Here is a 16,767-nt window from a genome sequence, read left to right on the forward strand (position 1 = left end):
AAAAAACCAGGAAGTGGGCCTGTCCGAAAGTTCCCCTCTTAGCAACTGTCTTGCTTTCAACTTCACAACGAAATACAAGCAACAAAAACAGAGACTGAAGAGAAAAAAAAAAAACTATGAAAGTAAATGAAAAGTAAAAAGTACAATACACAGAAACGTAACAACAAACGCTAAAAGAAACTGTTGAAATGCAGTGAGACTCAATTTTTTTCTGCCTTAAATAAAATAAAAATGAATAGCAGTTGGAAAGAATGGAACTACCATATAGTCCCTTGCCTGAAGTTTCACTTTTTTTTTTTTCTTTTTTTCCATGGGTATGGGTGGGGGTTGGGGTGGTGATGGGGGGGTGGGGTGGGGGTGGGGGTGGGGATACACAGATGTTAGACCATCTAGAGAAGATCAGTGTACATTATTTACAGCCAGTCTGTTTGCTTATTACAGGGCTAATGCATCACATGAACATCAACAGTTTTGTTATAATTACTACAGACAGAAAATAACTTAATGCCAAGGTAAGGTTATCTACCCAGATATGCTAAATTTCAAAAGCACATTTTTAAGCACTCATACATACCCATTCTGACTTTAAAACAAACAAAAAACCTAATTGTTAATGCTTCCACTTTGTTTCAAGCAAGGTTATAATCACTAATAAATAAGCTCCTTAAAACTATAACATGTACATTGTACAAAAAAGCAACTTGTCTTCACACTCGTGATCGTAAAGTTTCAATGGCAAGCCAAAGCAGTTCAGTTCTATTTGTCCTTGTCTTGTTCTCTTTCTCTGGTCTTCGTGTGTGTCTGTTTCGGTGTACAGTATGCCTTTAGGCATCTTCATTAGTCTGTGCACAACTGCGGACAAACACTCTAGTTGGTGGCAATTTCTTTATTGTCTTCCATGAAGCGTGTGAATCGGAAATGGGTCCCGTTCTCTGTGTTGGCCATTTTCTCCAGACCAGCCAGCGCAGTGTTGGGTTCTGTACTGTGCAGCTTGTCTAGGCTGCCGGTGAGGCCACCAATAGGAGAGCTACCCCCATTTCCCACACTGCCGGACATCGGTGGGATGCCTCCATTCTGGATCACAGAGATTTCATTTGTCTTCATGGCTAGGCCATTGGAAAAGGCCGCAGCGTACTGGTTCCAGAAATTGGCTGGGTCCCCGTTGCTTGCCCTCGATGCCATGTCCTTCTGGAAGATCTCAGGAAACTTGACAGGGTTGGTGCCCAGGAAGGCCATTGGCCCATCTACAGAGAGCCTGCGGCCACGTCTGGCAGGGGCACTGTTCCACATGTGTGTGCCCATGTGAACCTATGGAGAGACAGAAAAAGGGAGCATAGAAAGAGGAGGGTGGGGGAAAGAGAGAAAGAGAGAGAGAGAGACAGAGCAACAAAAGGGTTTGAAAATTAGTGATGTTTACAAACTTGGCCACAAGAGCTGCACATGAGATGATGCAATGGAAAAAAAATAATAATGCGTGACTTAGAATTAAAATAGCTTCACACCCTGGGTGCAGCAGACTAGTTAGTTGCCTGTGCTGTGAGAGGTACCGGCATGGTGTAAACATCTTATTTTGGCAGGACTGATACGCAGTATTTAATCTAAACCTTAATTTGTTTGTCTCACTAGGGGACCACGGGTTTAAGGTTAAGATTACACTGTCCAGTTTCATTGTTCAGGCCAGTATTACATCTGACATTTCACCTCTGCCATACCCTTTCAATAACATGGCCAACCACTTTTTCCCTCTATGCATCCAGAATATTATGTTCATTACTATCTTATAGATAACCTTGCACAAACAAGTTCATAGACTTTCTAGTGTTTACCAAAGTGTATCAATTAAAATATAAAAGCAGTTAGCTGTGTTTATGCCAGTAGGTCACAGAGACTTGATTCACTGCAACTTTGATTAAAAAAAATACATAAAGCAATCAATCCCAAATTCTTCCCTACACAATGTAGCTGTATTAGAATTGCTTGGTCAATATTTTAAAGATGAGTGACATTATAAGTGATCACAGATCACAAGACTGTTTTCATGGGATCAGGTATGGAAAACTACAGGCTGACAGAGTGCAGAATGGTTGCCTCTGGTAACTGTATTTAATTCTGTTAACTGAACCATTCCCAGCTGTGCTCTGCTGATCACATTCTCAAGTTTCTACCCAATAATCATATTAATGGGGTGATTCAGCCTTTCCACTAAGATACACTTTTCTCAGAAGGCTGCTCCTTTCATCAATTATACAACATTACCACCTCTTAATGCCTATAGTGTACTGACACAACAAATTAATTTAAATGAACAGTAGTTCTGAGACTCCTTTTTCAAGAACATTCTCATGCACAAACTTTTAAACAGACCACAGTTTTCTGGATGTTTCTAAACTTACTTTCAGGTTTCCTTTGGTGGTGAAGGCCCGACCGCAGATAGTGCAGGCAAAGGGCTTCTCCCCAGTATGTGTTCTCTCATGGATCTGCAGGGCACTGGAGGAGGAGAAAGTCTTCCCGCAGGTATTACAGAAGTGTTGCTTGGGTGTTCTGCGTGGCGGAGCGGCAGACAGCACAGGGGAAGTGGAGGCAGAGGATGTAACTAAGCCAGGGGGCATGTCCTTGGTCTCTGGGTGAAGGCCATGGAGGAAGCCGTTGACCTCAGGTTTGATGAGAGAACCTACAGAGAGGAGGGAGGGAGTGGGGCTGGAGGACAGGCTGGTGTTTGAGGGCTCAAAGAGCTGTGAAGGCAGGTCTCTCATCTGATGGGTAAGCATGTGTTGCTTGAGGTTCCCCTTGGTGGAAAAACCTCGGTTACAGGCCGTGCAAATGAATGGTCGTTCTTTGGTATGGCTTCGGTAGTGAATGTCCAAGGCACTCTGACAAGCAAAAGTCTTCCCGCAGATGTCACAGGCTGTGTTCTTGATGGTGCTACGCTCACGGAAGGGGAAGATCATGCCCAGGGGTTCTTTAGAAGGGTTGACAGATGTCAGGTCTAGGGCTCCTATACTGGAGGGGTGAGAGTGCATGAGGCTTGCACTAATGTGCTCCAGGGATAAGGCCCTCTGGTGCCTTTCTTCCAGGCTGGGGGATTTATGCTGTTGTGGCTGCAGGCTAGTGGGGGATGGCGCCTGCATGGAGGAGGTAGATTCTGACACAGCTGGACTCCCGGCGCTTTGGCTTTCAATGTCCCCTCCCAGAGATGAAGAGTCATTGGTGAGGCAATCCCCCTCCACTGAGCCATTTGCTGCAGCCTTAATTTGGCTGGCTTGTAGATCCTCTGTGTCATTATGTTGGGCATTCTGCTGGCTGTTTTTCTCTTGCCCATCGTGGCTAGATAAATCAGGTGGAGTTGGGGAGTTACACAGACTGTCATGAGAGGCATCAGCTGACCTGGGTGTGTCTGGGACACTGCTATCTGGGCCCTCTTCCATGCCCTCAATGTTATCATCAGAGAAGTTGTCCAGGTCATCAAAGTTTCTCTCCTCAAATGAGCCAGTGTCAGAGCCCATGGACTCTGGGTAACTGTCTGGCAGTGGGGTATTAGGGATCTGCCCGCCCATGTGCATGCGAATATGCTGCTGCAGAACCACAGCATTAGTGAACTTCTTCTGACAGATAGGGCAGGAGTGCTGGACTCTTAGAGGAGGCATGGCCCTGTGGACACTGTAGTGGGTCTTTAGATTTCCCTTAGTAGTAAATGCCCTGCCACAGACTTTACACTTAAAGGGCCTTTCCCCAGTGTGTGTGCGATAATGCATTTTCAGAGCACTCTGGCAGCTGAGCACCCGGTGGCAGATGACACACTCGTTTGGGTCCGTCACTTTCCTGTCAATGTTCTCCACAAGCTGCTGTAGCTTAGAGGTCTCTGACCCCTGGAGAGGATCCAAAATGCCTCCAAAGGGGAACTTAGCCTTGAACTGCTCAGACATGAGGGGCATGAGAGGGTTGGTCATCATAGGTGGGCTGTTGGATGTTGTGTACTCAGCAGTGCTCTCAGAGGCAGAGCTCACATTTGTCATGAAACTTGAGGATTGGCTGCCTTCTTCAGTTTTCCCATTTGAGGTAGGCAGAGTTGCACCTTCACCTTCTTCAGAAACTCCATCATTACTTTTAGTTGACGGCTCGGTGGCACCTGAGTCACTCTTAGCAGTAACACAAGGGCTAGTTATGGCTATTGAATGATCCTCTTTTTTGATGAAATGTGGCAGGCTGGGCATGGTTGGTGGCAGCAGCATGCCTACTGAGGAGGTCAGAGTTGACAGGACTGGTTTGCTGTCCAGCCAGCTAGTGACAGGCTTCTCAGGGGGCATTGACATGCCATATGGAATGCCGGTGCTTGTTGGTATATTGTCTAAATGCTCAGGGACAGGGTACGGGTTCATTTGGATATGTGGATACTTTTCTTTATGACGCTGAAAATGAACCTTCAGATTTCCACGGGTGGAGAAGCGGTTGCCACAAATGTTACACTTGTATGGTCTCTCGCCAGTGTGAGAGCGCAGGTGGATCTGCAAGGCACTGTCACTCCCAAACACCTTGGCACAAAACCTGCACTTATGCTTGAAGAAAGCATCATCTGAACTGCTCTTGTGTTCAAATGAAGTGACGTTTGGTGGCTTGCCTTTCCTCTGCTGGGCCAGAGCTGCTAATGAGTTGAGGTCCTCTACGGTGGTGCCAACACTGGGCAGAGAGCTGGAGAACATTGGGTTGCCAGGTGGGGGCTGAGGTAGAAGTGGATTGACTGCAGAGTTTAACAAGCTACCTATTCCAAATGCTGGCGTGGATGACTTAGCTAGTGATGAATTGCTCAGCTGAGAGTGGAGGCTACTCATATGACTCGGCCTCTTATCAGCAGACTGGGCATTTATTGTCGATGGCCCAAGTGTGCTAATGCTCTGAGATGTCTCACTGCTACTGTGGTTGGGCTGAGGTAGCTGTGCTGCTGCAGCCAGCTGCTTTAGGCTGCTGATACTAGCTGACTGACTAGCCAGGCTCTGTGCTAGGCCTGCGGCTGCAGCCAGCTGTTGAGAGAGATGGGAGCTGAGTGTGGTCAGTGGGCTGGCAGCAGGCCCCATTGTGCCTGGAGCAGAACTTGGGGGGACCTGCATTTCTGGGGACTGGGAAGCCAGTAGCAGTATCTGATGGCGAATTTGCTCGATAAGCTGCAGCTGGTGGATCTGTTGCTGTTGTAGGGCAAGGAGCTGTTCCATCAGGGCGGGCACGGCCACTCTGGGGCCCCCAGAGGAACGCGCCTCTTGTGAGAACTGGGCCACTGCCACTTTGGTGCTCTGCAGATTTTCAATGATGACATTACTATTGATCATAGAGAAGTTCCCCAGTTCGGTCAAGTTGCCCAGCTGAGGTAGAGGGGCAGAGATAGCTGAGGTGCCCACTGCAGGGCCGGAGCTGCCCCTGCCACCGTGGCTGCTGCCTGTGTTGATGGGGCTCCCACTCTCTGTGTGACTGCCCTCCTCTTCATGACCACTGCTGATTCCGGAAACGTCCACGTCCATGGATTCTTCTTTTTCAAGAGTGTTAGAGTCCAAAAGGTCACTGCGCTCTGCCTGATCAGTGTTATTAGCCGTGTCATTCATCTGGTCATCAGGATTATGGGGAGGGGAACCGGGCGAGAAGGTTCCGGTGGGGGAGGGAGGATTTTCATTCACTATCAGAACTAACTGATTCTTAGTGCAATTCTTCTGGTGTTCTTCAAGATCTGATAGTTCAAAGAACTCGGCACAACATCTGCTGCAGACGTGGGCATCTGATTCCTTGCAGGGGGGGTCCTCGGAGCAAGGTTCTGTGTTCCCTGAAAAACAAAGAGGGGAAACAGAGGATTAGTGATTAGAAATGTTTTGCAGCTGAAGAAGCAGCTTTATCTCCTCAAATTCCATTGTTGTTAATCTTAAGTTAATCAGTTTTACACTTATCCCCTTGATGTGTTCACAAAAACTACGATCGAAAAGCAACAATAAGCCACAGAAATGAGAAAAGGCCTTACTCAATGCAGTGGCCTCTGAAACACGATAAGAAGGGAAACAAAATCAATGCCACTACTCAAATATTGCTTAAAAGTGATCTTTGAAGATGTACATCAGGGTTTCATCAGACCAACAAAAGGTAATCATTTTCTTCAGATAATCCATCAAAATATAGAATAGTGTGAGGTGAGGACATTGGGCCCTAATGAAATTTCATAGAAAGGCACTGATTTCCTATATTCCATGCCCTTCAAAGTCTACTTGTCCACTCGGTGCAAATCAAGCATTTGAAGGACTTATTAGACTTTCAATTTGCTGTCAACTTTGCTCATTTTCAGCCAACTATAGGCATCTTGGACAGGTTATCTATGTCACTAAACTAATTTGTATCCACTCAGGCTGCAATCACAGAGAGACATGAACAACCGAGCCGGTGGCATCCAGATTGTTATGTGCACCCACTTAGACACAACAAGCCAAGCAGAATAAAAAAAAAACAAAAAAACAACAACAACAACAACAAAAGACCTATTTAATACTAATGTGAAAGTAAATTTTCTGTTATGATTAAAATGTGAAATAATGTCTTTAGAATTGTGTTGAATTATAGTTTCTTAAAATAATCATACCTCTATTACATGACTGTTAACAAACTGTAAAAAATAAATTTCATCAATCATAAAAAAGAACAAAACAGTAATATACTTAGGTAATAATGTAATAAAATAAAATACGAAATAAATGAGTGGGTCAAAACTTGCAAGTGGGCTGGCACGTCAGAATACATGCATTACAAACTTGCCAAAATTGAGAAACTGGACACACCAGTTTACAGACAGAGCAAATACTTTTGTCAGTGACCAGCAAATACAAAACAAATGACTATCTTTCAAATGTGCATAGAAACAGGTTTTTTGATTTTCCATTTTAATAAACAGGAGGAGTCAGGAAAAAGAAAGAAAAGACAACACCCCTGCCCCCTAAGCCACTGCTGTGCTCCAGACTTTCCCTATTCTTTTCTCTCTTTGTCACACTAAAATCTCACTGTTTAACATACAAGTTGATTTACAAATTGCATTTCTCTATGAATCCCTTTCATTGTGGTTCTGGCCCCTCAACATTTTCATCAGGGCCAAGAATTCATTTGCAAATGAAACCCAGAGGAGTGCAGCCCTGCCCCACAGAGAGACAGGATGCCTTCCCATTGTTCGCGCAGCATGGGAGCGGCGGGGATCGTCGGCACAGCCTGGCCCTGCTCATCTCAGTCGACTCAAAGCAGATCCTGTTTAATTCAGGGATTATCTCCCTCAATGTTTCTCTGCTCGAAGACATCAGATAACGCAAAGTTGCCATGACAGTAAACCCTGGCCCTCACACCACCAAACCATGCAAACGGGAAGACTCAACTTTAATGATAACTTTTCATGTTAAATCCCCCCTATCCACCCACCCACATACACCCCCACACCCTCAAGCGTTAATAATGAAAAAATGTGTTTGATTTATTATGTGAGAAATGTGTGGATTATATAAACGCCTTGTCTCTGTTTGCAAGGCGGACTGTAAATAAGTCAGTGTTAAGAAAATTGTATCAAAACGGGTGACATGAAAATGAGACAAAAACAAACTTTTGACTCATAAAAGTGATGTCAAAACACTGGGATTGGGGGAAAAATACTTTGAAAAATGGCAGAGGTAAATGAGATAAATAATATTGCGTGTGTGTGTGTGTTTGTGTCTAAAGTCCAATATTCCGTACACAGAAAAAAAAAAAATACACAACACACTATTGTATGTACTAGTTGAAAAGCCATACATTGCAGCACTGAAATTACGCTAATTCTCAGCCATTCATTCTTAATCACATGCTATAGGAAAGGCCCGAGAATTTTTCTGAAATTAAAAATAAGTTTCTCACCAAAAACAAGAATATTTCATACTGAAAGCACTATGAACAATTATAAAAATCTGAACACCTTCAATAATTCTCCTATCTTTACTTATAACTATTATTGCTAAATACCAAATATTCAAAAGATATATATACTGGATTAAAAACTACTGATATGAGCAGCATTACAAGTTTGGTGGAGTTACTGCTGAAAAATAAAGATAAAAGACAGTATTCATTCCAAAAATTTCAATTTCAAAATTTATATAAAAAGTATGAGTATATTTCACTAAGCAATATTTCCCAATTCGCAGTCTGTCGACATCAACACACTTTTAAGTAAATTGTTCCCACCAATTTGTTTTGCAACTGTGCTCTTTGCACTGCCTCTTCTTCCCCAACTGTACTTCAAATGAGGAATGTGAGGGAAGATATGAGGAGAAAAGAACCCTCTTACAGCTGCAATACAGAAGTATATCTGAGAATCTGTGTTCCATCAGTAACTTTGATTTAAATGCTTACACAAATTTGCATTGGTTGTTAAAACTGTGTAACACTATGTGTTACATCATATGCTTGGCAGCAAAACAAAAAAAGAATCAAAACTAAACCAGTGCATGTCTGCAAATCCACTATCCAAATGAAAGACGAGTACAGCAAACAGCACAGATGCAAGCATTAGGCTTAATTCCCAAAATAGCATGGATTAACTCTGAATTAAAATTTAAGATAAAGTCAAGATGGCATGAAGATGGAGTCTGTAAAACTTCCATATGATCCCCTTCCACAAGTACAATGTAAGCAGTGCGCCGGGCTAAAGGGCGTCAGGAGAGACAAAGAGCAGAGGACAGAGCCGCAAAGAGACTGACCAAACTGTGAATATGTGAGACAAGCAAGCGAGGATTAGTAGCAAAGTTGACGGAGAGCTTTGAGAGTTCCTACATTATTTTTTTGCAGGGGGCCGCTGCGAGCCTCTTGACACTTGTAACTTCAGGAGGGTTTCTGCCCACCTCGTCTCCAGCCCTCCGCCAGGACTCATCCCACTGAACACTAGATGGGGTTCCACTAATGCTGCCGTGGTCCAGGACAAGACTCAAGTCTCAGCAGCTCTGCCCTGGTGACATGCTTAAAGCTTAAGGGGAGGGAAAAAGGCAAGCAAGTCCTTCAGGCTACATCTAGACTTGCACTATATAAACATTGGCAAAACGACAAGTCACTGAATCTCTGTTGTTTGCAGGGTACAACTGTGTGAAGGGGGCTGCCCTGCCAATCTCCCCTCTAGGGGGGCCACTTTGATAGGGCGAAAGGGGACGGCCACAACATTGATAAGGACTGCTAGACATACACACGCTTAAATAAAGAGCCAAGGCCTCACTAGGCCGCCTGTGGCTCCAAACAGCAGGGTCAATGACGAGGTAGAGAGGAACACACTGGGCCCTGAACTCTAATCACCTCCACACAGAGGGACACTGGCAAAGGTTAAAACAGCTCAACATCCCACCCTCTGTGGCTCTCACAGCTGACCTCCCAGTAACAACTGCCCTCAGCATCACTAACATGCGACTGGAAATATAACGCCGGCCCGTTTTCACTTCTGGCTATGAGGAGTCTCAAGAAAACATAGACGGGACATTTGTTACCTGCTCTCTCAGCAGTCAGCGACTAAGTGGCAGAAACCTAAATAGGACATGTCCCTCACCTCACAATTACAAACACACTGCATTTGCAACTATTTGAACATATGTCATCGTGTTGGGTATTAATTGTTAAAGTCAGCAGGAATCAGTGTGCCAGGGGACAGTGACAAAACTTATTTCATCAAATTAGATTTAAGGGGCAAAATAAAGCACAGTATCACAGAGAAATAAATGACATTTTGCATTTACCCTGATGTTCCAACAGAAGTCATATTAAGGTGGCCTTAAATGCGTATTTTGTTAAGCTTCTGCTTGAAGAAACAACATTATTTCAACTAACCAGTATGTGTTATTGAGGGGCTATTAAAAAAAATGTAGCCTTGAAAATATTAATTTTGCAAATTTTAACTGCATACATCACAGAATTTATCAGCAAATTTGGCCAACATTTCTAATAATTGAAAAACTCAATCTGCATGTGTTATGCAAGTGCAAATATTTATATTTTTCGACATAAATGAACTGATAAAAATACTCAGGTGTGGTAACAAAATTCGAACAGGTTGCATAAAATACACCGACAAACACAGGCAAAGGCCTACTTGAATTTCCAGAAATTTAAAATAATAATAATAATAATAATAATAATAATAAATACTAATTCTTCATACCAAGGCGTCTGTCCGTATTTTTTTCTTCTTTTGCTACATTTGGTTAAAACGCAATATAAACTGTGTTGTTACGTAATTCAGCACAACCACATTATTCACACGTATCTTGGTATCTGTGTTTTGTTGGGACACTTCTAGATAGTCTCTTTTCAACAACACTGTAACAATCCACAATTATTTACGACTGGCTTCTGCTTGGCCATGGAGCTCTGTAAGCTCCACATCTCTGAATTTAAAACTCCCAATGCCACTTTGTAAGAGCTGTGAATTCACATTTAGAGCACAACAACACAGCCAAGACAGAGCCCACAGCTTGCTTTACGAATAGTAAAAACCATACGAGCTGGTGTATTGATAGTGGATAATTTCACAACAGGCCGCCAGACCCTCTTTGGACTTTGACTTTTCAAAAGGCGTAAAAGTAAAACATACTATTTAAATAAATGTAACATTTTATCTTGAAAATCCTACAGATGATTTTGCATTTAAACAGGACTCTAGTGTGAGCGAATGTGTTGGTGTGTATGTGTCTTGTTTCTGTGCGTGTGGGGTATGTGTGTGTGACTGTGTGTGTGTGTGTGTGTGTGTGTGTGTGAGAGAGAGAGAGAGAGAGAGAGTGAGTGAGTGAGAGAACGACAGAGTGAGAAAGACTTTTTTTTGTCAACTCTGTTGAGTTACTTTTTGAGAACAAAGTCTGGATAATCAGTTATAATATATTTTGAGAGCCTTGAAAGGAAGTGTGTTTATCTGCGCTCCGTACAGGCAGCATACACTTTTTTTCTCCCTCCTTTCATCTAACTTTCAAAAATACAGGACGCTCGCGTGCAGTGCAATTAAGCAATGACTTAGTGAAACTGGTTTTCATAATCGAGGGGGAAAAAACGTAGACTGAGACACTGCGGTAGAAGGCTGCAACACAGAAACGGACTATTCTGCGTCCGGGACGCATGAAAAGTTGAGAAGTCTCAGGCTCGACAGGGTGGTCCACCTCGACGCACCGAGCCCGAGCCTGAGCACAGCGAAGCGTCCCGAGGAGCCGAAAAAACTGCACTAGGCATTCGTTATTCCAGGAAAGTTGGTCAGCTAGTTTAAACACCAAGTTTAAATATTAAGTCAAGCCTGATGTGTTTTGTAATATTACTAACTTTTGTGTAACGCACACAGCGGAAATCCTGAGGATAGATCCTGCACAGTTGCGTTATTAATGACTTTAACTTGCATTTCCCCTCTATTTAATTTGATGTCATTCCAAAAGATGAGCGAGGAACATAAGATGGCTTAATTTGTCTTTAGTTCTGTGATAAAGTGAAAGAAGAGATTTCCTGAACGTGGAAGTTTTCTGAAAAGTACAAACTTCGATGACAAACACGCTGAAATTTTGAAGACAGTAGTAATAGCTGCTAGTGTAAAAAGAAAAAAAATTCAAAACAATCACTTTGCCTATCAGTTTTGCCAGTGGACATGATAAATCTCCCAGAAAAGTGTGAGAAATTCACAGAGGTCGGATAGAGAGAGTTGTAGGCTACTTGGACTCACCATTGTGTTCCGATAAGGGGAGATGAGGGTCGGATTGGAAGTGTTGAGGCTTCGCTTGTTTCCTCCGCGACATGCTGGCTGGTACATCAGCAGGCAAAGAATAAAAAAAATGACTACAAAACCTTCTAAAAAATTACGAAAATCTAGGCCATCCACCGCGCATGTGCCCCGTTATGATTATCAATAATGCTCTGCGATTAATCATACGGGGGGCTTCTTTGAAAGGCGATTGGCACCTCGCCAGCCCCCCTCCTATTCAAATGAAGTCTCTTTAATCAATTAGCTCCTGATTTGCTGGGGACTCTTGTCTCTCTCTCAGCTCCCACCCAATGAGTTGATCCGTGTGGGGAAGAAAGGCTGGGTTTTCCAAACTCCCTTTAGATACAGTTTAACCCCTTCTGGTAGCCAAGAAAAAGCTTATCTTGACTACTACAGGGGAATGTAAACGTCTTGAGTCCATGCCTGCCACAGTATCTTTCAATCTTTCATATCGATCAAACAGCGATCAAACACTGTTTCCCCCCTAAAAAGCGCACCGACGAGGCGCTGAACTGAAACCTCCGCGATCACCAAATAAGTTTCTTCTTTCTGCAACTTGGCCTCTGCTGTTTTCCAGATTTACATTAAAGTCGTTGTAATTCAGATCTTGTTGTGTTATACGCCGACACCTACACTCTCAAGCCTCAAGCGAGACTCCCGGCGCGCAAAAACGCATGTCGCGCAAACGTGTTCCGTGCGTAAATGGCACCGGTGCGCGTTCCCAAAAGTCCAAGGCGTTATCCAACGTCCCAATCAGTTTCATTTGATTATTATTAGTAGAAAGGGGGGTTACTTACTAACACGTTTTCATCACACACTGCATTCCGCGAATAAACAAACTTTGAGGGCCCGTGTGGCACTGGGAGAAATGTGGAGCCCGGCCCACCTGCGAGCTGATTGGTCACTGGGCTATTCAGTCACGGTGCAATCCCCGCCACCCACCCACTCCCCCAGCCCCCACCGCTCTCTCTCTCTCTCTCTCTCTCTCTCTCTCTCTCTCTCTCTCTCTCTCTCTGGACAAGCACACGAGATTCAAACGCTTTGTGCGCACAAGGGCGATCAGTGCGGTAGACAGCGAAGAGAAGTCCGTTCATCTGAATGGGGATAAATAGGGCTTTGAATTTCTCCCCAGCACACTTTTTTTTTTAAAGCAAACAACTGTCTCATAATCCGCTTCACGTAGACTTCATATTACACTATTTGTTTTGCAAGTTTTACTGAAAAAAGAAGTTGCTTATCTGTATCTCTTCGCCGTTACAGCGGGTTGTTTGCATTTGAAAACTTGAAGGCCAGTATGAATCAGTGCATGGTAATCTTACCAAAAGTTGCATATAATTTGCAGGCAATTTAATGGCCTTTAATTACCACAAATGCAAGTCAGGGTCTTAGAGGCAGCGTTAAACTGAGGGCTGCCTGTGTTTAGCCAAGGAAATAATGTTTCATCCAATCCTGTAAACAGCCTGTAGTTCGTGGATTCTCCAATACAACGTAAATTTGTATTTTAGTATTTAAAATAAAATTATTATTATTATTATTATTATTATTATTATTATTATTATTATTATCATCATCATCATCATCATCTTAAATAATGGATTAACATGAGTGCACCATCGGAGAAGATGTTTTAAGAGGGCAAGAGGTCCCGCAGGAGCCTCATCCATGCGCTGAGTCGAACAGATTTATTACTTGAAAAAGACAAACGAAGCTTTCAGTCGAGCTGATTTTGAGAAATGAAGATAATAATGTTACTATAGGTGATGCCTGCGATGCCATTATTTTTCACTGAATATTTAAAGAGCAGCTGCAGGCTAGATGGATCTGGTCTTCTCTTGTGTCAGCTATCTTTTTAGTTTCGACTTGCCTTACTATTTACTTATTCATGAAAAAAAGAGGAAAGAGCAAGGGGGGGGGGGGGGGGGATCAAATACTTTTAATGGGTCGAACTGAGCTACATTATCACTGCATTATGCCAAATATTTAAAGAATAGATTTTTTTTTTAAATTTCAAATGTATTTTGGGGCATTTAATTTTAGATGTCTGAACGGTCTATCTGAAATATCAAGAAATCGAAATAAGGACTGTGAGAACCAGAATTAAACAACAAATGATCATGAACTGGAGAAAACGTGTGTGTGTGTGTGTGTGTGTGTGTGTGTGTGTGTGTGTGAGTGTGTGCCGTTAATATGCCCATGCAATTATGGGCACCAAACTTGAATTTGCTGGGAGAGGAAAAAAGGGGTCTGCAATATTGTAATGTCCCGGGCGGGAAAATCAATGGCCAGTTAATTGATGTGAGTGTTGGTGTGAGATTGTAAACAGGGTGATTTGCAGCCCAGCCGAGCGGGAGACATTTTAAATGAGATTCACCCGGGACGGTAAGGATACGGTGTTAACAATCATGGGCTGAATGACACAGAGGGCCACAGTTTGGGGACCCATCAGCGATGACTCAATGCAAGGGCCGAAAAAACTTTGAGAAACACACACACACACACACACACACACACACACACACACACACACACACACACACACACTTAAACGCCAATTGAGAAGAAACTGCCTCCTTTATTACAGGCAGTTGGATGCGGGCCTGCTTGTTGCTTATAAAAAGTAGAGGTTCATATGAAAAATAATGAATTGAGTGTGACAAATGCTCTCGGGCACCTTTGTGCATTGAAGGAGAAGCAGGTAAAACCGACTACAGTCAGTATGTGGTTTTGTGGAATAGTTTACCCACCTTTTTGGGAAGCAATAAATCGTTCTGAATTAATTACAGTCGCATCATATTTAATTATAAGGTCCTTTAATGACAGGTTAAAATTCATGTTTCCCCCCCTAAAACTGCTACAATTGTATTTATACTGGTGACTGAATTGATGTCATAATTTACCGATTCTGGTATTTACCACCACATCGCTGCAAGTATAAAATCGGTCAATAAAATAGTCCACATCTCAGTTAGTGACCTATCAGTTACTTCGTGTCAGAGTGGAAAGAATCTCTTTATTTTCTAAGGCGGCATGGAGAAAAGTGACAGAGGCTTGAAGTCTGCATGTGGCGCATAAAATGCGCGTTTGTCTGTTACGCGCAATCGATAAGGTGCGGAACATATCAGGGGGGATCCGGCCCGCTGCCATCATTCACTATTATCACTGACATCCCATAATTGATCATTGCTCAGAAACACACAGCGTTTGACCGCATAATTGAATAGTTAAGCGGGGAATCTCCCGCACCCGTGTTGTTTGTGATACCCATCTTGCGAGTATTTCTCACCAGAAATCCTTTTTTTGTGTGTGTGACACCGCATTCAACATGTGGTGGGTTTCTATTCACAATCCAGCTCCCTGCTAAACAAGATGCCTAAAGAATTACAACTAGTTGGATCACGCGTTCATCTAGGTCAGCTGCACTCTGTGTGTAAGCGTGTGTGTGTCGGAGAGAGAGAGACAGAGAGAGAGAGAGAGAGAGAGAGGGAGCGAGAGAGAGAGAGAGAGATAACTGAACCCTGGAAGACTGGAAAGACTGGAAGACTGGAAGACTGGAAAAAAAATGGAAAAAACGGTTAAAAGTTAAGAGGGGTAAATTTGTGAAGTAGCCTACATAGAGCCTTAGCGGGACTGTAGAAACACCACTGCATGATTTGTCTTTATGGGATGCTCCTGTTCTGTCATTATTACACCCCATAATCAATCATAATACATACCATCAGTTTAAAATAGTAAAAAAAATCAAAATGAATTTATATGCCTCAGTATGGCAACAAGGGAAACTTTCCATTGTAATAATAATAATAAAAAAAGAGAATGTCATCTGACACAGTCAGCATTTATTTAATTTAATCACAAGAAATAGAGCTAAATAAATGTAAAAAGATTTGTGTGTGTGTGTGTGTGTTTTGCAAGACTAAAAACAAAGGCTAAAACCTATGTCCTTGCTGTTTTGAGACACATTTTAATGAGCTATAGAAAAAAAAATGTTGAACCTTTTGCTCCTATCATTATCACCACACATATCAAGTAGTGGATGGCCTCATTCATGGTATGCTGATGTCTTTTCAAAAGTATTAGGGGCTTGATTAAAGAGATTGCTTGAAAGCTGGCCTTGTGCTCAAAGAAATAAAGAAGCAGGCCCACATTTTCCTTGCATCATGTCATAGATAGAGCATTATGTGATTCATAGTTAGCACTGGGCAGCTTTGCTCATGGTGCCCAATTTCAATGGTTTTACTGAAAAACAATGACACAGCACTGAGCAAAAAGTGTTCAAAATATTTTTTTCAACTTCAAAATTGCTTTAAAAACTACCCTTCAAACTACATAATTTGTGCCACGTCAAGCCTTTTTACTCTGAGCCTGTATGGAGTCTATCCTCTCCTCTCAAATAATCAAATATGAGCTTATAGGGAGGCCCTGCAATAGAAACTATCAATTTCCCTAGTATGAAGTTAAAATTACTCTGTGTGCCAGATGATCAGGATGCAGTGTTTAAAGCTCTGTTTGTGCCACTTGGCAAGAAATCCCTTTGAAAAATCGCCGGCATTTAAATTCAGTACCTGCAGCAGGCAGAGAATAGCCTCCATTAATTAAGAGATCAAACCCTTTCTATTGTCCTCCAGCAGCCCTGCTACCACTTGTCCTGCAGATTGTGTCTCCCCCCATTGTGCCCCCTGACAACTTCCTGCAGCATCACCCGATATCAATGGTCTGTGTTTGTTTTTACATTATCTCAGCTCCAGTTACAGACACCCCCTTTCAATCCTGCCTTGTTTGAGGGAAAACAAGCAAACACTGAAGAGTGTCACAGAGGTGCTAAAGGTCATTGGCCTGACTATACCCCTGAGCCAACACACACACACACACACACACACACACATGCGCGCGCACTGAATGTGCCCACATTTTGCAAGAGTGTGTATGTGCCACTGGTGTAGCCCTTCAAGTACAAACACAGCATGTCCACACTGTGTAACTGTGTGTGTGTCTGTATCTGTTGTAGTTTTGTGTCTCCT

The 16,767-nt window shown here is 43.0% G+C and overlaps 1 protein-coding gene across 1 annotated transcript; it reads right to left on the minus strand.

Moving 5' to 3' along the window:
• Positions 1-288: 288 nt before the first annotated feature.
• Positions 289-12,553, minus strand: sall1a (spalt-like transcription factor 1a). The gene is made up of 3 exons (XM_030048141.1): positions 11,711-12,553; positions 2,394-5,803; positions 289-1,308 (listed from the first exon to the last, which is right to left on the minus strand). The coding sequence occupies exons 1-3, from the start codon at positions 11,781-11,783 to the stop codon at positions 868-870; spliced, it is 3,924 nt and encodes a 1,307-aa protein (XP_029904001.1). The 5' UTR covers positions 11,784-12,553; the 3' UTR covers positions 289-867.
• Positions 12,554-16,767: the final 4,214 nt, after the last annotated feature.

This window comes from Myripristis murdjan, chromosome 3 (assembly GCF_902150065.1).
Source record: "Myripristis murdjan chromosome 3, fMyrMur1.1, whole genome shotgun sequence".
NCBI classification, from domain to species: Eukaryota; Metazoa; Chordata; class Actinopteri; order Holocentriformes; family Holocentridae; genus Myripristis; species Myripristis murdjan.